At 44.0% G+C, this 20,698-nt stretch overlaps 1 protein-coding gene across 2 annotated transcripts; it reads right to left on the bottom strand.

Annotated features, from left to right (window-relative positions):
• Positions 1 to 511: 511 nt before the first annotated feature.
• On the bottom strand, positions 512 to 20,172 carry LOC113159012 (metal transporter CNNM4). 2 transcript variants are annotated; one of them, XM_026355465.1, is made up of 8 exons: positions 18,702 to 20,172; positions 14,982 to 15,125; positions 13,987 to 14,121; positions 13,448 to 13,617; positions 11,096 to 11,192; positions 8,986 to 9,075; positions 6,340 to 6,515; positions 512 to 6,182 (listed from the first exon to the last, which is right to left on the bottom strand). In XM_026355465.1, exons 1-8 carry the CDS (start codon positions 20,137 to 20,139, stop codon positions 5,643 to 5,645), a joined length of 2,790 nt encoding a protein of 929 aa, XP_026211250.1. In that variant the 5' UTR covers positions 20,140 to 20,172; the 3' UTR covers positions 512 to 5,642. The 2 variants fall into 2 exon arrangements, with proteins under 2 accessions (XP_026211250.1, XP_026211249.1); XM_026355464.1 differs by lacking the exon at positions 8,986 to 9,075 and having other exon boundaries at positions 18,702 to 20,123.
• Positions 20,173 to 20,698: the final 526 nt, after the last annotated feature.

The following is a 20,698-nucleotide window of genomic DNA, read 5'->3' on the forward strand; positions in this document are numbered from 1 at the left end:
GTTATAATGGCCCCGAACTCATTTCACTTACTTCAGTAAAAGTCCATGTGACTGGATCAGTCTGGACACACAGACGTGCAGAGCTGACTCAGAACTGGAAGTGATGCAGAGAGATGATAGAAGGTTTTCTAAAAGATCCTACAAATACAAACATAATTACTCCCACATTTGAGAGTAGAAAGCAGTGAAAGCTCCTCAAACAGGGAGATTAGTAGTGAAGTCATGGTAACTCTCATTTAAATCTGAATCTTTAACACTATTCACTTTTCATATTGTGTAAAGTCACAAAACAACAGCAGTACAGCGTGTGTTCCCTGTGTTTCAGTAATAATATGATGTGTAATGATTCTAACTGCTAAACTGCAGTCTGTGTACTGACAGGCGTAGAATCACCAGCTTCCTCTTTAACAGCAGAATTTAATGATTCACCCACACGTCTCATTATTATCCACCAAACATGAATCAGACACAGACAGAAGTTCTGTAGAGAAATAGAACTCGGGTTTATTAACCGCATAGATTTCATCAAATGCCTTACAGTACTTATAAAACAGTATATACACATTGCTGTAAGTTACACAGTCTGTTTGTTCCTCCACCTCCGTTCAACCACGGCGATAAAATGAAAGTCAAACATGTTGCAGCAGTGTCTGAATATTAAAAACCTGTCAGACAGGTCTTCTTCACCCCGGGGACATAGAAAGGGGAGATACCTCTGCTGCAGGGGTTGTTCAGTTAGAGATTCTTTTCTGAATCTAAGACTAAAGTGTTTTTGTAACTTATGATTGTTGGATCATTTTAAATCTTTCACATCTTTAAAAACACGGCCTGGTCTCTTTGTGTGCACAGGAATTCAAACGACATCTAAAGAACATAATAATAGGTGTAAAAACATGTCTCGGGGCCACTATTCTTCCCTCTTCACAGCATGTTTCTGCAGCGCCACACATGCTCGTCAATGAAACACAATGTGGAAAACTCTCTGGCTTGAGAAACCCTGCGGCAAAAAATATTTAACCTTCATACAGGTCTAATCATCGCGCCGCTGCAGGGCTAAAAACAACTCTGCAGGAGCTGCTGATAAGCCTGCTCCCCTGCTCCCGTCCCATGATACAAGAGGTCGGAACAATAAAAGGGTTTAGCAGATTGGACCGGCAGTCGAAGACGGAGGAATTTCAATACTTGTGAGCAGCGGGAGAGGAGTCGAGATAAAGGCAAAGGGGGGGGGATAAATGAGGAAAAGGAGTGAGAAGTAAGATGGAAGCGTGGGAGGAAGGAATAAAAGAGCAGAAGATAACAAGATGAAACAGGATGACAGCAAAGGGGAAGGAGGGAAAACGCTTTGGTTATCACACCGTGTGTCAAAACACAGAAAGCTAAAGGAGAGAACGATGAAGTGAGGTCAACTCTGTGCAACCTTTATTGCTTTACAGTACCTTCCTAGTAAAACAGTGGGGATAAAACAACACGCCTGCTCGTCTCACGTCTCTGTATAAATAGAGCTATTTTCTACACCTCTGTATTTACAGCATCAGAACACAAACAGCAATCTGGGAACTGAACAGTGTTTCCGGGTCAAGTGACCCAATGAAAGCTGCATCGAACAGCTGGAAGCCCGTTTCACAGAACCACACCTACAGGTGCATGCCTCTAACGAAAAACAAGAACTACAAGGTTTACAATAAATACAACATTACTAAGTAGAATGCTTGTTTTCACATTTCCCAGTACACTAACTGGCAGTCCCACAGCCAACCAGTGGCTTCACTGGAAACCAGTTTAAGACCAATTGCTACACAAGACCTAAATGAACCAGCAGGCAGGTCTACGGTAAGGCTACGTCCTCTGCGGTTTTCCCTCTGGTGGTTGGTGAACTGCAGCCTGCTGAGGAGAATCTATGGTTTTCACAGAGTCCAGATCTCCATGGCTGGATCCACCTTTAGAGGGCCCTGGGGTAAAAACCTTTAACCCTTCAACCCCCCAGTCCTTCCACTTTTTGTGCATTGTGTCTGGATCCTTTCCCGGCCCCAGAATAGCTCTACGGTCATTTGACAAATCAGTTCATTAAAATGCTAAAACGATCTTCTCCCATTGGATCCTCTTCAAAACAAGATGTTAAAATTAAAAAGAATCCTCCTCTGGGACCAGACTTCTTGGTTTTGGGCTTTATTGGTGCATAGACCCAAAACAGGCATCAAACGTCCACAACACAGTGAACCTGGGGCCTTCAGGATCCCGGTCCTATCCAGTCTCCAGAAATCATCTCAAAAAAGAAAAATGCTTTGGATTATTCCCTTTTTCAGACTTATGCTACGTAACCCCCCGTTTAAAGTGTTTTTATATGCATGCTAGCTTATACAACAGTTGTTATGTGCGTGTTTCACAAATAAACCTTTTTCATTGTATCGTCAACAAAATAATTCATCTTCAGTCTCTTAAAACGTTTCAGTCACTGAATAAACAGGTAGATCACAGGTAGATCACAGGTAGATCACACGCTGGCAGCTCAGCCGTCACTAACGGAGGGAGGAGTGAGTCTCTACCTTCATCTTCATGTTAATTATTATCACTTTAGTTCACTGGAACACAGCTAACGTCCTCCTGTGTCTCCCCGACTGCTCTAAACGTGAGTTGAACAGCTACAGCATCATTTACAGATATAATAAAATGTAGTGTGATGTACATGAATTCATTTCTGGTTTGGAGGTTCGTACTAACGAACACTGTAAGCGTGAGGAAATGTCCCGTTGCAGCTCCTGGATGCGACAGGGTTAACGTGTGAAGACGTGCAGTGGAATGTGTGTGTCCATTAAAATCTCAGCGACTTGTTGTGCTGTGACTGTTCTTAACCAAACAGTGTCAATGCTTAACCTCAGGTTAGTGTGTGTACGAGTAGTTCAGCAGTTTGGGTGAGGATTCGCTTTCTAATGGAGTCAGACAAGAACGTTAGGACCCCTCTGTTCTGTTCAACAAGTTCAGGATGAAGGTGATGCAGAAATATTTCGATCCACTCAACGTCCACCTTCGTTCCCTGTTGTAACGAGGAGAGAGTCTCTGACGGGTGACACCAGTTCAAAATGTGGGTCTGACTGTGTCCCGGCGCCAAAGGATGACTTTAACATTGGTTGGGGATTGATACCACTGTAGTGTCTTTATACCCACTGATGAAACGATACTGTTAAAGTAAGTCGCTTAGATTAGTTTAGCACCAAAAGCCGGAATCACAGAGAACTAGTAGCTTGGCTAAGTCGGCTGCTAACATCTCTAAAGTTCCTAAATTAACACGTGACCTCAGGTTTTCAGCAGTACAAACTAGATACAACATCTAAATTAGCACGTGTTAGAGGTGCCCGTAGGTTAACTTCCTTTGGTATTTTTGGACAAAGTCGGGCCAGTTCCAGTTTTTATGCTAAGCTAAGCTAACGGCCTGCTGGCTACAGAGGGGTACTGATCTTCTCATCTAGCACTTTCCCAGAAAGCAAATAAAGAGCAAAACTCTTTCTTGTAAACATCAGCTCTATCATATAAAACTAACATAAAACAGAACCAAACTGATAAATATGAAAATAAAAAAACTCTGGTCTCCTGGACTCCAACAGTCCAGTTTTATTTATTTCAGTGTGTTTCAGTAATAAAGTCGACTTGTGCAGAGAAACCTTTCCCTCATTAAACTCAGTAGATGATGCTGAATTAAAAACCAGCCAACTGTGACTACTGGAAACTGTAGGAATGAAACACTTGTTATTTGGTATTTATGCCATTTGTCTGATTTTCCCCTCATAACACAGGAACTCCAAGACAAGCGTAACTTTAAACATGAGTTCTGACATCAGTTACGACCTCCGTCCGTCATTTCATGCCACTGACGCAGCAACAATAAATCGCTTTGACGAGTCGCTGGTGTCGAACCAAACTCTGTTCACAGTGAAGAATATTTAGTGCAAACAAATATTCCACTGTGCCGTTAGCATCGTCAGGTGTTTGCAGCTTATTACTTCATCTTAAAGTTCAAGAAATCAAGAAAACAAATAAATAAAATCTCTAAAATATAAAATATAAACTGAAATACTTTTATGTAAAATAAATAATCTAATTTCCCTCTTGAAGTTAAATAATTTAACTTCAGGCCAAGAAGAATCTCACCTTCACATCACCAGTGTTTTTGCAAGTTTTAGCCCCTTCAACCACACAAGATTAATTATGAAAATATTTTTAGTTCTGATTTTCATTTCAAAAAACTAAATTCAAATGTAACTTTAAATGTAAGTGACTGACTGGTTTAATAAAAAAAAAAATAAAAAAAATCTAAAATAAAGTTCAACCCACAGCAGCAGGGGGCGCTGTGACTGGGCAGCTGTTATATATTTGCAGCAGTCTCAGGATGTTAATTTGACTTTTAGGTTTAAATTAGAGAGAAGTCTAATTAAGGGATCGTGGAGGAGACACTCCGGGGACTCCATAGATTAGTCCATCACAGGAAACATGATTAAATATTCCTGCTGTGTGGTGAAGCTTGTTAAATACACACTGGGCTGTGGTGTCACATTAAAACAACCACACAGGCACAGTGATGGTCACTATGAGCAATCGCACCACTTTAACAACTTTAAATGACAATATGAAAACTGAATGGGCGAAAACATCCAAAAATCACTGGGCTGGTAGTTTAACGTTCACCTCAGACTATAGAAGCTGCTCAGTACAGTGAATCTGGTCCATTTGCTGGTAGTTGCATCGACCCACTGACAAACTTCATTTGTTTACGACTCTGCCTAAAACCTTGAGTTCTAACTCTAAACTTCAGCTGTGTGGAGGTTTCACTCTTTGGAAACAGGAAAACTTCATAACGAGAACGTCTCATTGCAGTAACCTGTGCTGCAGGGCTGAAGGTTCTGGCACCGGTCTGGACACGACAGTGTTTTCTGACCAGTGACCAGACTTCAAGGCTCAGTTCACACAAATTATTAAATAAAAACTTTTAAAAACTCTCATTTTAAAGTGCAGATGTGCTTCTGGAATAAAGAAAGGAGGTAAATAAAAAAAGGGTTTGTTTTGCTTTTGAAACTTTAAAGTCCACAACCAAAAACAAATTCCTTCTAGTCCCAGTATGAACAAATATCTGAGTAAAATGTATTTTAATTTCAGTTTGAATTAAAAGCAACACGTCAGAAACTAAATCCAAGTGGGAAGAAACATGTTGCTTTTAAAACAACTAAATAAACTCTTCCTCCACTCAAAAATAAGTTTTGCTTCTGTTTGACTTCACTGTGTCGTCGTCTCTCTCCTGCTCAGGATGTTTGTGTTCGATGCTTAAAGAAATGAGACATTCAGGGTCATAACTTCCAGGACACGAGTGAACTAGGAGCAATTTGTAATTTGGGTGAACTGATCCTTTAAATGCATACACCTTAAACACAACCCTGTCTACACTGTTAACCAGCGTCCTCTGTTCCTCTGGTCTCTACTCTGGATTTCTTTGTGTGTGTGTGTGTGGGGGGGGGGGGGCAGCATGCAGGAGGGGATGACAGAGGACCATGATGTGTCACGATCCTCATCACCCCTCAGACGTCAATGAGGGAACAGGAACGACGAGTAGTGGCAGTGTGCGTGATGTCAGTGAGTGCACATGCAGTGTAGAGACTTTAGATGGTGCTTTCAGTGTGCGCGTGGCTGATGGTGTGAACGTGTGGGTGGGGGTGTGCCTGAGTGTGGCTGGGCCGACGGGGGCCCACAGAGTTCTGCTGCTCACTGAGCAGAGTCGCGTTCTCTCCCGGCCCGTTCTCGGGGCCGGCAGACGAAGGAGACAGTGGGGACTTAGAGGAAAGAGCTGGGTGGGGGTTAAAGGTGCACAACGCTGTACTCGTACAGGACGGAGGGGTTTGGGATAGGGGGGTGTGGTTGCTCGGTGGCGGGGTGGCTTGGGGCAGTGTTTGGCTCGGTCTGCGGCTGGAGGATGTGGTTTGGGACAGAGCGCCGCGGCTGCTCGGCGGCGTCGGCTGAGCTTTGGACGGTGGACGCTTTACAGGAGGCGTGGCCAGCGGCAGAGGGGTGCGCGTTCCCGGTGGCGTCACGGGGGGCAAAGACACAGACGTGTCCAGGCGAGTGTTACTGCCGTCTGGAGACTGCGGCGAGCTGTCCAGCCTGGACGCCAAGAGACCGTTCTGGTAGTGGGCACGAGTAATCTGAGGAGGACAGAAGCAGCTGTACGTTCACTCAAATACTTTTACTTCACTTGTGTATTTCTACTGTTTGTAGTACACATATAAACACATATTCTGATTTTAACATATACTGAATTGTTACAGATTGAATTCTGAAATTACTGACTATGTACCTTACCTTGACAAACTGCAGGTCTGTGAGAGCTCGTACACAGAAGTCTGGTATGTACTGGAAGGGGGTGCCGGGGATCTGAGAGTTGCTCCCACCCACCGACCCGCTTTCTGGAGCACGCTCAGTGCAGCTCAGAGACGCCGAGCGGTTGAGGTTTCCCCCGTGCGACGGAGAACGAAACTCTGGGATGAAGAGAGACGAGCAGAGGGTGAGAAAGAGATGAGAGCACAAAAAAGAAAAATGTAAAAAGGCAAAGACTCATATTCACACGTTAACACAGAAAACACACAAGGAAATAAGTAAAAATGACATGAAAACAAGATGATTGTGTCAGAAAACAGGAAAAACGGTGAGAGAATGAAGAACACGTCACACAAACACACACTGCGCTGATGTCATGGTTGAACAGGACAAACATGCCATGCGGCGAGGAAAAGTGCATCGTTTCAGCTTTTTATGGCTGCAACAGGACGCTCTGCACTCAGAGGAGGAACCGCTGTCATTGGATGGTTTTAGTGGTGTGATGGGGTCAGGAGAGCGTCCATTTAATCTGGTGGAGGGGTTCATGTTGGAGAGGTTCATGTTAGAGAGGGAGCGCCGGTGATGATCAGAAAACCTCAGAATACAGGAGGTCGACTGTGCAGCACAGAAAAACATTTGTGCTTAAAGGAATAGTTCAACATTTTGGGAAATATTCTTAAAGCCATTTTTGCAGGGCGGTAAACTATTAGTTTGAAACCACTCTCATATCTGCACCTTTGCAGGCTTTAGCATAGCTTAGCATGAAGATTGTAAACTAAAAGTAAAACTACACTAATGGCTGCTGGCTTCAACAGACTGGAGAGCGACTAACTTCACTTCTACCTCTCAGAAAGACAAATGTTAAACTATTCATTTAACCAGAGGTCTACGGTCAGACTATCCGACCCTCGTCACAAAGCTGCAGGAGTGATGAAGACGTCTGATCGTGGATCAGTGGCTGAAGAGGACGAGGTGGTGACAGGGTTAGAAACTAGAGGGCTCGCACCAGGAGCCCCATCCAGCAAGTTTGTGTGACTCTATTTACACTGATTTAATCTGAGTTAAAGTCTGTTTATGTGTCGTTTGCTTTAATACTCAGCTTCAACCCTTTTAAACCCTTTTAAACCCTTTTCATGCTCCTTCACCCTCGTTACTCCAGCTCTACCTGTTTTAAAGGTTGTGTAACTATTTTAACCAAACTGCAGCAGCAGTCTCCAAAGTCCACAGACAGAAATCAGACAAGCTAACGTTAGCACGCTAACAGGCTAAAACGTTCACCTACAAACATTTCCATGCTAATAAGCTAAAAATGTTTCTATGACATGAACCGCATAACAAGCTAGCAGGCTAAAAAGCTAACATTAACATGCCAACAAGCTAACATTAGCATGCTAACAGCTTAAAAAGCTAACGCTAAAAGGCTAAATAGCTAACATTATCGTGCTAACAAACTAACGTTAAGTGCAGCGACAATCAACCAGTGTGAATGATAATTAAAGTGAAAAACAGTAATATAACTGGTTTACTGTGAAATGCTGAGATCAATCAACTATCAATTAGATAGTCTAAGATAAGTCTCGTTTATATCTCATTTATATCTAATATATATCTCGTTTATATCTAATTTATATCTCGTTTATATCTCATTTATATCTAATATATATCTCATTTATATCTAATATATATCTAATTTATATCTAATATATATCTCATTTATATCTAATATATATCTCATTTATATCTAATATATATCTAATTTATATCTAATATATATCTCATTTATATCTAATATATATCTCATTTATATCTAATATATATATCTCATTTATATCTAATTTATATCTCGTTTATATCTCATTTATCTCGTTTATATCTCATTTATATCTCGTTTATATCTCGTTTATATCTCATTTATATCTAATATATATCTCATTTATATCTCATTTATATCTAATATATATCTCATTTATATCTAATATATATCTCGTTTATATCTCATTTATATCTAATATATATCTAGTTTATATCTAATATATATCTCGTTTATATCTAATATATATCTCATTTATATCTCATTTATATCTAATATATATCTAATATATCTCGTTTATATCTAATATATATCTAATATATATCTAATATATATCTCGTTTATATCTAATATATATCTCGTTTATATCTAATTAAGTTATCAATGTAATAAAAATATCAGTTACCATGTTGTAGAGTTTGTTGAATTATCAAATCAGTTGTGGACTCAGCTACAGCAGATTAAATGTGATTTAATTAGATTTGTTAATATAATGAAGGTCTGAACACCTCTGGACTTTTTAGATATTCTACAACAGTCTGTTGGACTCGTGCAGTTCTATGTTCATCAGCTGATTTCTGATTTTAAGTATTACTATCAATACCTGAATACTGAATCAGGTTATAACTTTAAAATACAAAGCCCTGCCTGTGTGTTCTACTAGTACTACTAGTACTACTACTACTACTACTGCTAGTACTACTACTAGTACTGCTGGTACTTGCTGGATCAGGGCTCTGAAGATAATGACAAAAAGAAAATGGTGAGATCAGCTCAAATTACCCCCCCACCCCGCTCCTGTGGCCCATGCATGAGTTTACCTGGGAAACGAGAGAACAGAGAAAACCTCTTAAGAGAGAGGCGTCGTGGAGGGGGGGACGCCACTGATGGGGAGAGAGGAGGGGTGACAGCTGAGAGAGAGGACGGGGAGAGAGAGACATTTATTTATTTCTCTTCATTTAATTCAGTTCTGGTGCCTTCAAGGACCTGGGAAGTCGCACATTTCAACTGTGAGTAATGCAATGTGAAAAACACTCCAGTACGGTGTTAGCAGCACATTTAACCTGATCAATGAAGTGAACGTGTCTGTTTCACCAAATCACTGGTGTTTTTCAGGAAATGTGCAGGAAATTAGAAACACAGTCCAAATCCAGCCGTCAGTGCTCTCTGCTGGATGAAATGTGCAGTGGTGAGGTGTTTCTAATGACCTCAGAATAAAAGTGAGAAGATAAAACTAGATGTAATTGTTTGTAGATTTGCCTGTTTCTGCCTTTATTGATTAGAACTGTGTTAGAATTAACACAGTGCTTTCATTAGAGCTCTCTTTGAAATGGTTTTGTGTTTCCAATAAACTTTACTCATTTGCTGTTAATTACTGAAAAATCCTGTTCAATGTGGCACTAATATTATTATTATATTATTAATATACTGGTGTTTTTAAGATAAAACAACTACATGTATGTAGAAGAAAATTGAAAACATTTCCCTTTTTAGCTACTCTCTCCATTTCTATTAAAATTAGAAACTAATTGGTTTACAGACAACGTCTTTCCTGGAATATCGTAATAATTCACAGCACATTTTCAGGAAATTAAGAAGGCGGCTCCTGGGAAGTGATCAGGAATATTCAGGACCTGTAAAATAAAGCGTCACCTTTTCCCTGGCAGAGAAAGTTGGGTGTTCAGGATGAAAATTACATACAATTCATTTACAGTATATGACGCTGCACATGCACACACCGAGCTGCATAATGTGCACATGAAGTTACAGACAGAGAGAGAAAAAGATCAACAGGGAAGGAGCAGAAAATGAGGAGGCACGTTTGAATCTGCAGTTACGACGCTCAAACTCTAGGAGTCACCACAGTCACAGCTCCTACATCTTTAGCAGCGCTTCACCAAACGACACGATGCTGTTTTTTAGATGCTGCAGCAGTACTGACACCACTAAGCTGCACCGGGAGCCACTCAGGTATCAGCCCACACCTGCCATCTTGTTCTGTGTATAACACACACAAGCTCCACCTCCAGCTCCGTTCAGTTGGAGCCCACATCATGTGGTGCAACCTTTACATAACCAGGGACATGGAAAACAGCTCGTTATTATGTAACTGCACATTAGTTGTCTGCGTCTGTCCCGTCGCCTCCTTCACTACTTTAATGACGTTTTCTTTAAAATCTCTTCTTTTCTGGTTGCAGTCTGGTGCACAGCTCTCAAAGGGCATCGCCGCATAGAAGGAGCTGAGATGGTGACAGTGCTGTGCAGAACACCACTCATCTGTGTCTCCTTCCTGGTCGCACGAGTTCCTGTTGGTAAAGTTCACATTGTGGATCCTAGGCCATCAGGGCTAGAGTGCTTATTTAAAGTATAAAAGCTGAATCCAGAACATCTGTCTGTTATCAGCACAAACTAATAAACAGGCTGTGTGGTCTGCACACTGCTGCCACCATCACAGACAAACGTTCGCTCCTTCACAAATGTCTCATTTGAGACAGTCGACACCGTCCTCCTGTAAAATACCAGAGGAAACATTTAAAGTCTTTACGACGCTGTGATGAACAATATCTGACGTTTCCCCTGGAAACAGTGAAAAACACGACAGCAGACTTCGGGAAACGCTGCAGTCTGCAGAAATGTGACGCTGTTAAAGTTGTGCTGACAGCCGTGCACGTGGAAGTGCACATTCATGGTGCATTTCTGTGTAACATGAACACTGTATTGTTGCCATGGAACTGTTGCTGCTAACAAATCAGTGCCCTGTGTTTTGGCGTCTAATAAACTTTTTCATCACACACCTCCGCGCACTTATTCATCGTCTCCGTGGTAAATGAAATATCGTCGTATTATAACATGGAAGAAAACACGACAGAGAGAAAGGAAACAGCAGCGTTTAGTGTTTCCGCCGTGTGTGTGTGTCCAGTGCTGTCTCACCCAGCGACGGTGAACTTAGAGCCATGACTCCATAGTAGGAGAACGGGCCGGTTTCAAACTTCATGTTTTCATTTCCAGCTTCCACCTCCACTCGGCCCTGAAACACAAACACACATGGACACGGAGGGACATCGTGTTTACAGACGTACTCAGGTTTCGGTAAGTGAGATGAAGAGTGAGACTTTCCCTGTGTGTGTTTAGAGAGAAGCCAGCATGTCACACAGAGAGGATTCATGGTTAAATTCAACGTTTTCGTCTGTTCATGGTGCTGAAAACAAATGCTCTGTTCACAGACATGTGCAGAAGTGGGAAATGTGACCACTGAGCTGTATCATGTGACATTATTGATTGGTGTTGAGCTGTGATTGGTGTCGGGTTTGGTCTCAGTCAGAGTTTCCACATTTCCTGAAGGCAACGTTTCAACTTGAAACTGAAAAAATAAGATCTGAAAATTTACAAACCAAAATCTGAAAGTGAAAATATGTTTAATAAATGTTTATAAAAATATGAATCTGACTTTACTACTGTATTTTCTGCTGCATAAAGGTCTGTTAATAAGCAATATTTCATTTTTTTAATTGTATATTTTGGAAAGCTTCAGAATTTAAATATGACGCCTGGAGACAGGAGACATCTGGTAACTCAAACACGTTGACATCCTATAAATATTACATCCTGCCACAGGAGCACGAGTCTGGGATCCAGTATCTCTTGACCTCAATCACACACAGACAAACAGCGTCCAGTGGCCCGGTGCCTGTGCTGGAACTGGTGAAGTCAAGGTACCTCATCTCATCGAGTGGCGTGACCTTATTTTAGTGTGAGGACAGTTTGGCTCCTCACACATTCATTTTTAAATTGACGAGCCACCTGTAACTGTTAAACTATTTAATTCATTAATTTATTAAAGGTCAGATCGAGACTCACAGTGATTCAACATCTGTTTCTCTGACCACTGCTCATCAACTACACAACACGGGGGTTTGAAGAGGTTCCAGAAAACAAGGGATAAACATGAAAATGGAAGTGGAGCTTGGTTTGAAGGTGAAAGTCAGATTTAACTTCAAATCAAGAGTTGATGATCAGATTCACCCACGTTAACTGACTAATGTCCACATTGTTTATTTCACTAATGCAACAACAGCACAACCTGCTGCCTCCAGAAGGATCAGACGCCCACTGTACCTACCACAGGTTGTGTTACACGGGATCTCGACTCTCTGTGTGAAATGCAGGTAAAACCAGAACACAATTCCAAACCTAGATTTACTAACAGCACAAAGACACATAACAAATGATGAAACTGAGAAATAAGATGGTTTTCTGTGTTCCAGCAACAGGCTCCAGTCTGGATCTGGTCCCACAGGAACTTCCTGTTTTCTGTGGTTTCGATCATTTTGATCATTTTTGGCTATGAGACGATCGACCCAGAGAAGCTGAGCGAGGACTGAATCTGTGAAAGACTCAGAAACACGAGGACGAGCTCAGGAACCCGTCTGAAAACTAGCGACTGGTTAAATGAACTGAGGTCTGAGTTCAAATTCTTTTTGGAAGTCGTGGATGCAGAAGAGCCGCAGTTCCTAAACACTGTTAAAAGCAGAGAAACGTCGTAACGTTGTCTTTGAACCGTTTTACATTTTACAGTTAAACCCACAACTACAGCCGTTAGTGGTCTATTATCTGGGACTCGGTGGTTAGTGTCTCTCTCGTCTTGTGCTCTCCCTCCTCTTCTCTCCGCTCCGTCTCATCCTTTAAACTCCTCTCTCCTGTTTATTTCACACTCCATATGCTCGTCAGTGTCTCCTCTCATCTGCTTTTCTTCTTTTCTGTCCTCCTTAACCCTTCAATCCCCTCTCCCCCCTCGATTTGTTTCTTACGTAAGAGGATCTATTAGTGAAGGTCGAGCAGAGAGGAGCCCCTGAGTCTGTCTGGATGAGCAGATTTATATTTGAATGGATGTTTGATTTATTCCTCAGTTATATCCAACAATACTGTCTCTGATTATTCTTATTATCTACACTGAAATTCAACTAGTTGATTCATCGATTAGCTGATTTACACAAAGTTAACGTGTAATTAATCAGTTTGAAAAGATGAATCCTGAATCATATTTGTGTTTTTAGTTCCTGCTTATTTGATGTGAACATTTCCTGCTTTTCTTCATATTCTATAACAGTAAATTCAATATTTAGAGGTTTGGCAAAAAACAAAACATTATTAATTTCAATGTCCAACAACTTATAGATTCATTCAGAATTAATCAATAAACTAGTAGTTTGTAGTTACTCTGAACTGCATCTAAATTTGATTAAATCAAACAGACGTGAAGTGTGAGAGCGATGGTGCGTTTACCTGCAGGATGAGTACGAAGTAGTCGACAGGTTTCCCCTTCTGGTAGAGGAAGTGCTGCGGCGAGCGTTTGTCGTTTTCGTTAAACTTGAGTTCCTGGATGACGTCTGGGTGTTTGAGGATCCGCAGCAAGACTTTCTCCGTGATCTGGAACGGGCTGAACAGGCTCACCTCTGGGACACGACGGGACGGAGAGAAGAACTTATTAAATTATAGTTTGATGGGGTGAAAACTGACAATTCACTGAAAAAACAGTCAAATCTAAATCTGAATATTGAATTTGTTTAATTTTTTATTCTGTTTTACTTTAATAAACTTTATATTAAACGTTTTAATACATTTAACTTCAATATTACTGTATTAATAATTCATTTAAAATCACTTTTGTCTTAAGTAATCATCAAGAGACCATCAGACCACTGAGGATTCACACCAAGGTCGCTGTGTATCAGTCCTACAGCGACCGGCGTTAATCCTCCAGGGATCACAACACTGAAACAAATCTGTGCTGTCAGATCAGCGGCCGCCTCCTCAGGGCTCACCTGTGGCGAGGAAACGATGAGCCGCCAGCATGAGCTGAGGAGAGATCTTCACTTTACTGTCGCCGTCATGCTTGAAGGCGGAAAAGTCCCGTTTGTTTTTGTTGGGGTCCACCTTCTTCCTGTTTCTGTTATCCGCTGTCCCAAGGAAAGAAAAGAGTTACAAACGACCCGGTGCCCAAAATGTTTAATGAAACCAAACCCCAGTGGTTTGTAGGAGCTGTGTACAGTACTTAGTACTACTTAGCAGTAGTTAGTGGTAGTTAATAGTACTTAGTAGTAGTTGGTAGTAGTTTGTGTTGGACGGTCACGTAGGGCAGAATTATAGACCAGGGCAAAGAATCAGACCAGGGTCCCTCTAAGGATCCTGAAGGTCTGATGCTCTAAAACAAGATCTGAGGTTTTCTGAGGCCCTGGGGAGGTGGCGATGTCCTCGATAAGGTCCTGAGGCCTTCTAAGGGTGTTAAAACTTCAGGAGCCTTGGAAAACCTCAGGCCACATCTGGGAGCTCCTGTCAGTCTGAGGTTTTCTGAGACTCCTGAAGGGAAAGACCTCCAAGGACCTCAGAAACCCTCTGACCACGCCCGAATGCCCCTGGCAGCCCAGGGCTTTCCCAAACAAGGACTGGGGTTTTCTGAGGAGGAGATCTCAAAATGTGAAGTACCTCAGAGGCACCTGGGACCCTAATCCAGAACTGGACCCTAATCCAGCATGTGATCAAACATCCACAGCTGCACTAGTTACTGCTCCTCATTAAAGGGCAGCTTCACTAATCTTCTACTTGTTTCCTACAGATGCTCGTAGCACAGAGGTCGACCTGCTAAGAATTAAATAGTCTCTGATGGAAGAATTTTGTTTTTTTAAATTGTTTTACACTGAACTGATCTTTGACTCTGACTCAGGGAACTTTACAGATGATGAAGTCGACATCTGCATGATGATAGAAGAACACCTGAGAAGAAGTTCATGTGCAGGCAAACAGACAAACGCTGACTCACTGTAAAGGTCGGATTCATCCAGGATCTCAGATTTGATTATCTCCTCGATGACGTCCTCCAAGGTGACCAACCCCAGCACCTCGTAGAACGGATCTCCCTCCCCCTCGTTGTTCACTTTCTGGACGATGGCCAGGTGGGATTTACCTGGAGAGGAGAGAGATCATCCATGAGTGCACTGCTGGTTTATGACGACGACTTTCCACACTATGCAAACTCTTAAGAACTCAGCTGCCAGGAAAGTAGGACAGCTTTAAACACGGGGAAGGGGCAGGGAGTTGTGAATTTCACTGCGGCTGCTGCTTCTGAAACTCAGCAGCTGGACTTCAAACAGACTTCTGCTGGAGGAAAACATCCTTTCTTGTTTGTCTATTTTGGAAACAGAACAGCATCAGTGCTCTCGTTCGATCTGACGGTGGATTTATCCTGACTCCTGCAAGGACAGACTGATGCCTTAATATAGCTCAGACTGGACTAAGAGCTTTGCAGAGGAAAGAGTTGGAGGTGCTGCCAAACCCAGATAAAGAGGAGACACTGTGGGGGAGGCAGCAGGAGGAGGAGGAGGAGGAGAAGGAGGGATGTGGTAGAAAACACAGGAACAACAGTTTAATCCACTGCTGGTTTGTTCTCCTCATTAAAAACTGTTTCACTTCATGTGAACTCGCTCACGTGGGCTCGAACAGGTCGGCAGCGCCGCAGCCCTGACGTGACGTAACCGCTCTCATGAGAACCGCAGAACGTTAATGATGCTGAGTAAACGAACAGAACGTGGTGAACGAGAGCGAAGCTGTCAGGACACAAACCTGCCACAGTTACTGAGCTTCACGCCGCAGCAGCGTCTATTTTAGGAGCGTTCGGCTCGTCTGTGTGTGTGTGTGTCTGCGTGTGTGTGTGTGTGTGTGTGTGTGCGTGTATGTCTGCGTGTGTGTGTGTGTGTGTGTGTCCCAAATAAGCAAAACTGTCACTGTATCTGAGACTGAAACTATTTTCAGCATCAACACAAGCTGAACGCTGAGTCTGGTTTCTAAAATGAATCTTACACAGAAACAGAGCCTGCTTTATTTGTATGATCCTCAGAGGTCAGAGGTCACCTCCGATATCTACAAGGCATCAGCAAACCTGTGTTCACCTGCAACATACAGAACTATTTAACATTCGAGTTCAGAGCTCATAACAAGACACCAGATCAAAGATCCTCCACTCTGCAGCAGGACCTCACCTATAAATTATACCAGTGTTAACAGACCGGTGTTAACAGACCGGTGTTAACAGACCGGTGTTAACAGACCGGTGTTAACAGACCGGTGTTAACAGACCAGTGTTAACACAGACCAGTGTTAACAGACCAGTGTTAACAGACCAGTGTTAATAGACCGGCGTTAACAGACCGGCGTTAACAGACCAGTGTTAACAGACCAGTGTTAACAGACCAGTGTTAACAGACCAGTGTTAATAGACCGGCGTTAACAGACCAGTGTTAACAGACCAGTGTTAACAGACCAGTGTTAATAGACCGGTGTTAACAGACCGGTGTTAACAGACCGGTGTTAACAGACCGGTGTTAACAGACCAGTGTTAACAGACCAGTGTTAACAGACCAGTGTTAATAGACCGGCGTTAACAGACCAGTGTTAACAGACCAGTGTTAACAGACCAGTGTTAACAGACCAGTGTTAACAGACCGGTGTTAACAGACCGGTGTTAACAGACCGGCGTTAACAGACCAGCGTTAACAGACCAGCGTTAACAGACCAGTGTTAACACAGACCAGTGTTAACAGACCGGTGTTAACACAGACCGGTGTTAACACAGACCGGTGTTAACACAGACCAGTGTTAACAGACCAGTGTTAACACAGACCAGTGTTAACACAGACCAGTGTTAACACAGACCAGTGTTAACAGACCAGTGTTAACAGACCAGTGTTAACAGACCAGTGTTAACACAGACCAGTGTTAACACAGACCAGTGTTAACACAGACCAGTGTTAACACAGACCAGTGTTAACACAGACCAGTGTTAACAGACCAGTGTTAACAGACCAGTGTTAACAGACCAGTGTTAATAGACCAGTGTTAACAGACCAGTGTTAATAGACCAGTGTTAACAGACCAGTGTTAACACAGACCAGTGTTAACAGACCAGTGTTAACAGACCAGTGTTAACAGACCAGTGTTAATAGACCAGTGTTAACAGACCAGTGTTAATAGACCAGTGTTAACAGACCAGTGTTAACAGACCAGTGTTAACAGACCAGTGTTAACAGACCAGTGTTAACAGACCAGTGTTAACAGACCAGTGTTAACAGACCAGTGTTAACACCGGTCTGTGTTAACAGACACACTCGTTGCAGCCAGAGGCCTCTGACTTGATGACTCAAACAGCATCATCATCATCATCATCATCATCATCTGCTCTGAATGCAAAACTGACCTGATGTCCTCTAAAGTGCCTCAGTCCCTGTCCCTCTGGACGACCCTCCATATGAAGGTCAGTGACTTCCTTCAGAGGTCGTCAGCAGGAAAACAACAGCCTGTGCACCACGAAACAATGAATCGATCACAGGTCAACAGTATGTCACCTCTCAGCTAATCTGACTTCAGGAGTTTGGGAGCGTTCGATTCTCTTTTCCCTGAAACAGCCTCATCATCAGCTGAATTAGCTGAATTCATCGCTGCTTTGTGCTGAGTGTTGATGTCAGCGCTCAGATTTCCAGCACTAATCCCGTGCGCCTGAATGTGCAGATTTTCATCCCATCAAACATCACACAGCTGCTGATTTCACTGATTAGTTCCTGTTGTCTGACTGAAGAGGATCATCAGGGAAATCTAGTGCTCGCGTGTTAACGGGGAATAAAAACCTGATGGCAGATTGTAGAAAACACTGATGAGGACACGACACTGTACGTGTCCTCATCATAAACACTGAGACTAACCCGTCATCACGCCTGTGTCTGGTTTCCTTCATTCTAAATATCTTTTTAGTTATCTGTATACTGCTGGAACCTCTGTTCTCGTTTCTTTGATTGAACTCCTGTTTTCCTAACACTCGGTTTACAGGGTGAGTTCAATCAGATCAACTTTTTATGAAGAAAACCAGAAAACAGCAAGTGAGGAAGAAGGAAGGAAACTATTAATTAGAAGACAACATCCGTGTTTGATGGACACAACAACATCTTCTGCAGCCCTGTGTCTGTTTCACTAATCTGTTTAGATCAACATTATCACGACTCTCTGCTAAGACGAGTCGACTAATCAGGTTAATACGTTAATCTGTGAGTATTTAGATCATTTATCAAGCAAAACGTCAGATGTTCACTGGTTAAAGCCTCATTTGATGCTCTGATTCAAAACCAGACATTTAGAATCCAACAGACAGTTTCACTGTTTCTACGGCTTCTTGTTCGTCTGTGTCTAATTTAACGTGTTTCACAGACATCTCACTTCCGTCTCGAACTCTTTGGATTCGATGGTTTTATGTTAATTTTCACAGAGACGTGTGAAAAGATTCATGGTTGTGGTGTTAAATCCAACAAACCCGCCTCTAAACCATCAGAAAACTTGGTCAGATTAAAAAGAGACACCTCCTTCACTCTGTGGGTTTCAGACCAGTTCAGAGGTCGAAACCAGCACCTCAGCTCCTTTTAGGACCAGTGAAGAGTGAATCATCTCGACCCCATGAAATGTGGGGGTCGCTCCACTCACACTCACACTGCTCACACACCTTTCTTGAACTCCTCCAGCATGGCGTCCAGCTTCGTGTCGTGAAACACAAAGTGCACGGGGTGGTTGTAGAACTTGGTGATGGTCTTCAGGTTGGTACAGTCGTCCGGGTCCACGAACGCCAGGTCCTTCACGTACAGGATGTCCACGATGTTGGACCTCTCCTCGTCGAACACAGGTATCCGAGTGTATCCGCTCTCCATGATCTCGGACATGGTGTTGAAATCCAGGACAGCGTCCGCCTGGATCATGAAGCAGTTCCCCAAAGGCGTCATCACGTCCTCCACGGTTTTGGTCCTGAGCTCCAGAGCTCCCTGGATCATGTTCAGCTCCTCTTTGACCAGGTCGTTGTAGGGCTCCGTCACCTTCAGCATCTCCACCAGCTTCTCCCTGTTGTACACGGTGCCGATCTCCTGGCCCAGCAGGACGTCCAGCAGCTTGCTGACGGGGAAGGACAGCGGGAAGGTGAGGAACATGAAGAACTTGGTTACGAGGATGGTGTTGGCCCCCACAGCCAGCCCGTGGCGGGAGCACAACGCCTGGGGAACGATCTCACCAAAGATGACGATACCCATGGTGGAGGCCACCACTGCGCCCAGACCTGATCCGATGAGGTCGTCCAGGAGGATGGTGAGGGTGGTGTTCACCAGGACGTTGCCCAGGAGAAGAGAGCAGAGCAGATAGTTCCCTTTGCTGCGGATGGGTTCGATTTTTCGGGCATATTTCTTCTCCTTGTCGGTGCCACAGCTCTGGACGATGCGCAGCTCCATGGGGTCCAGCGCCATGAGCCCCAGGTTCAGACCGCTGAACATCCCGGAGAGCACCAGCAGGCAGCAGATGATGATCACCTGCAGCCACATGGGCAGCAGGGACTTCTTCTCCTCCACCACCAGCACCCTGCCATCGTTGTCCTCCAGCAGCAACCAGCTGCTGCCGTCCGCGCTCAGCGTGCACAGCGCGAACTCCTTCTGCGGTTCGCTCTTACGCAGCGGCTTGATGCGCACGGTGAGCAGCCCCGAGGTTCCGCGGCTGCTGACGTTCATGAAGGTCCCGACGCTGATGTCCTTGGTGAAGTCGGCACAGGTCCGGTCCGGCGCGTCCATCGTGCCGCTGCCGCTCCTCGCCGCCGCCACCGCCTCCTCCTCGTCCGCGCCCTCCCGCTCGTCCCCGCCGCCGTCCGTGAGCTCCGTGAAGCGGATCTGGGTCCAGGCGCCCGAGTCGAGCTGCACCCCGTAGAACCGGAGCTGGACCGTGCTCTCCTCGGTCACCTGGATGACACCGTCGTCATTGGTTCCGGCCGGCTTGTCGCTCCTCTCCAGCCGCATGCCGAGCACCTGGCTCCCGCTGCCCCCCCCCCTGCTGCCGCCGACGACCGCGCTCCACAGACAGATGATGACGGTGAGAACAACCCCCTGCTGCCCGCTCCATTCTGTCGCCATGTTTGTTTCACTGCTCGGCGACCTGGGGGCTGACGTCACTTACTCATGTCCGAGCGGCTCCGCCCCGCGCCGCCCCCCCCCCTCATCACCGCCTACCGGACCGGGACAGGTGAAGCCCGTACGGTCGATCTGTGCAGCCCACAACTAATGCACCGTGCGTCACCCCCACCCGCACCCCGGTACCTCCTCACTGGCTGCTGCAGAACTCCGGCTGGAAGCTGCTGCTTCTCCTCCAATTGTATCCGGAGACAGATGCTGTTATGTAAAGACACATGGCATCTGTGCCCCCCCACCCTCCAGCCCCCACCCTGCAGATTCCCCGCATCCCTCTGGCACCGAGCCCGGTGCCAACAGACCCTGATGCTGCTGCAGGTTGTTGTGTCTTCTTCCTACTTTATTTCTATTTTACCTCATGTTTCCAGTTTCCTGATGATTCATTAGGTTTATTATTAACTCAGTTTCTTCTTTTCTTATTAACTCAGTTTCTTTTTCTTATTAACTCAGTTTCTTCTTTTCTTATTAACTCAGTTTCTTCTTTTCTTATTAACTCTATTTCTTC

The sequence above is a fragment of the Anabas testudineus genome, chromosome 12 (genome assembly GCF_900324465.2).
Source record: "Anabas testudineus chromosome 12, fAnaTes1.2, whole genome shotgun sequence".
NCBI classification, from domain to species: Eukaryota; Metazoa; Chordata; class Actinopteri; order Anabantiformes; family Anabantidae; genus Anabas; species Anabas testudineus.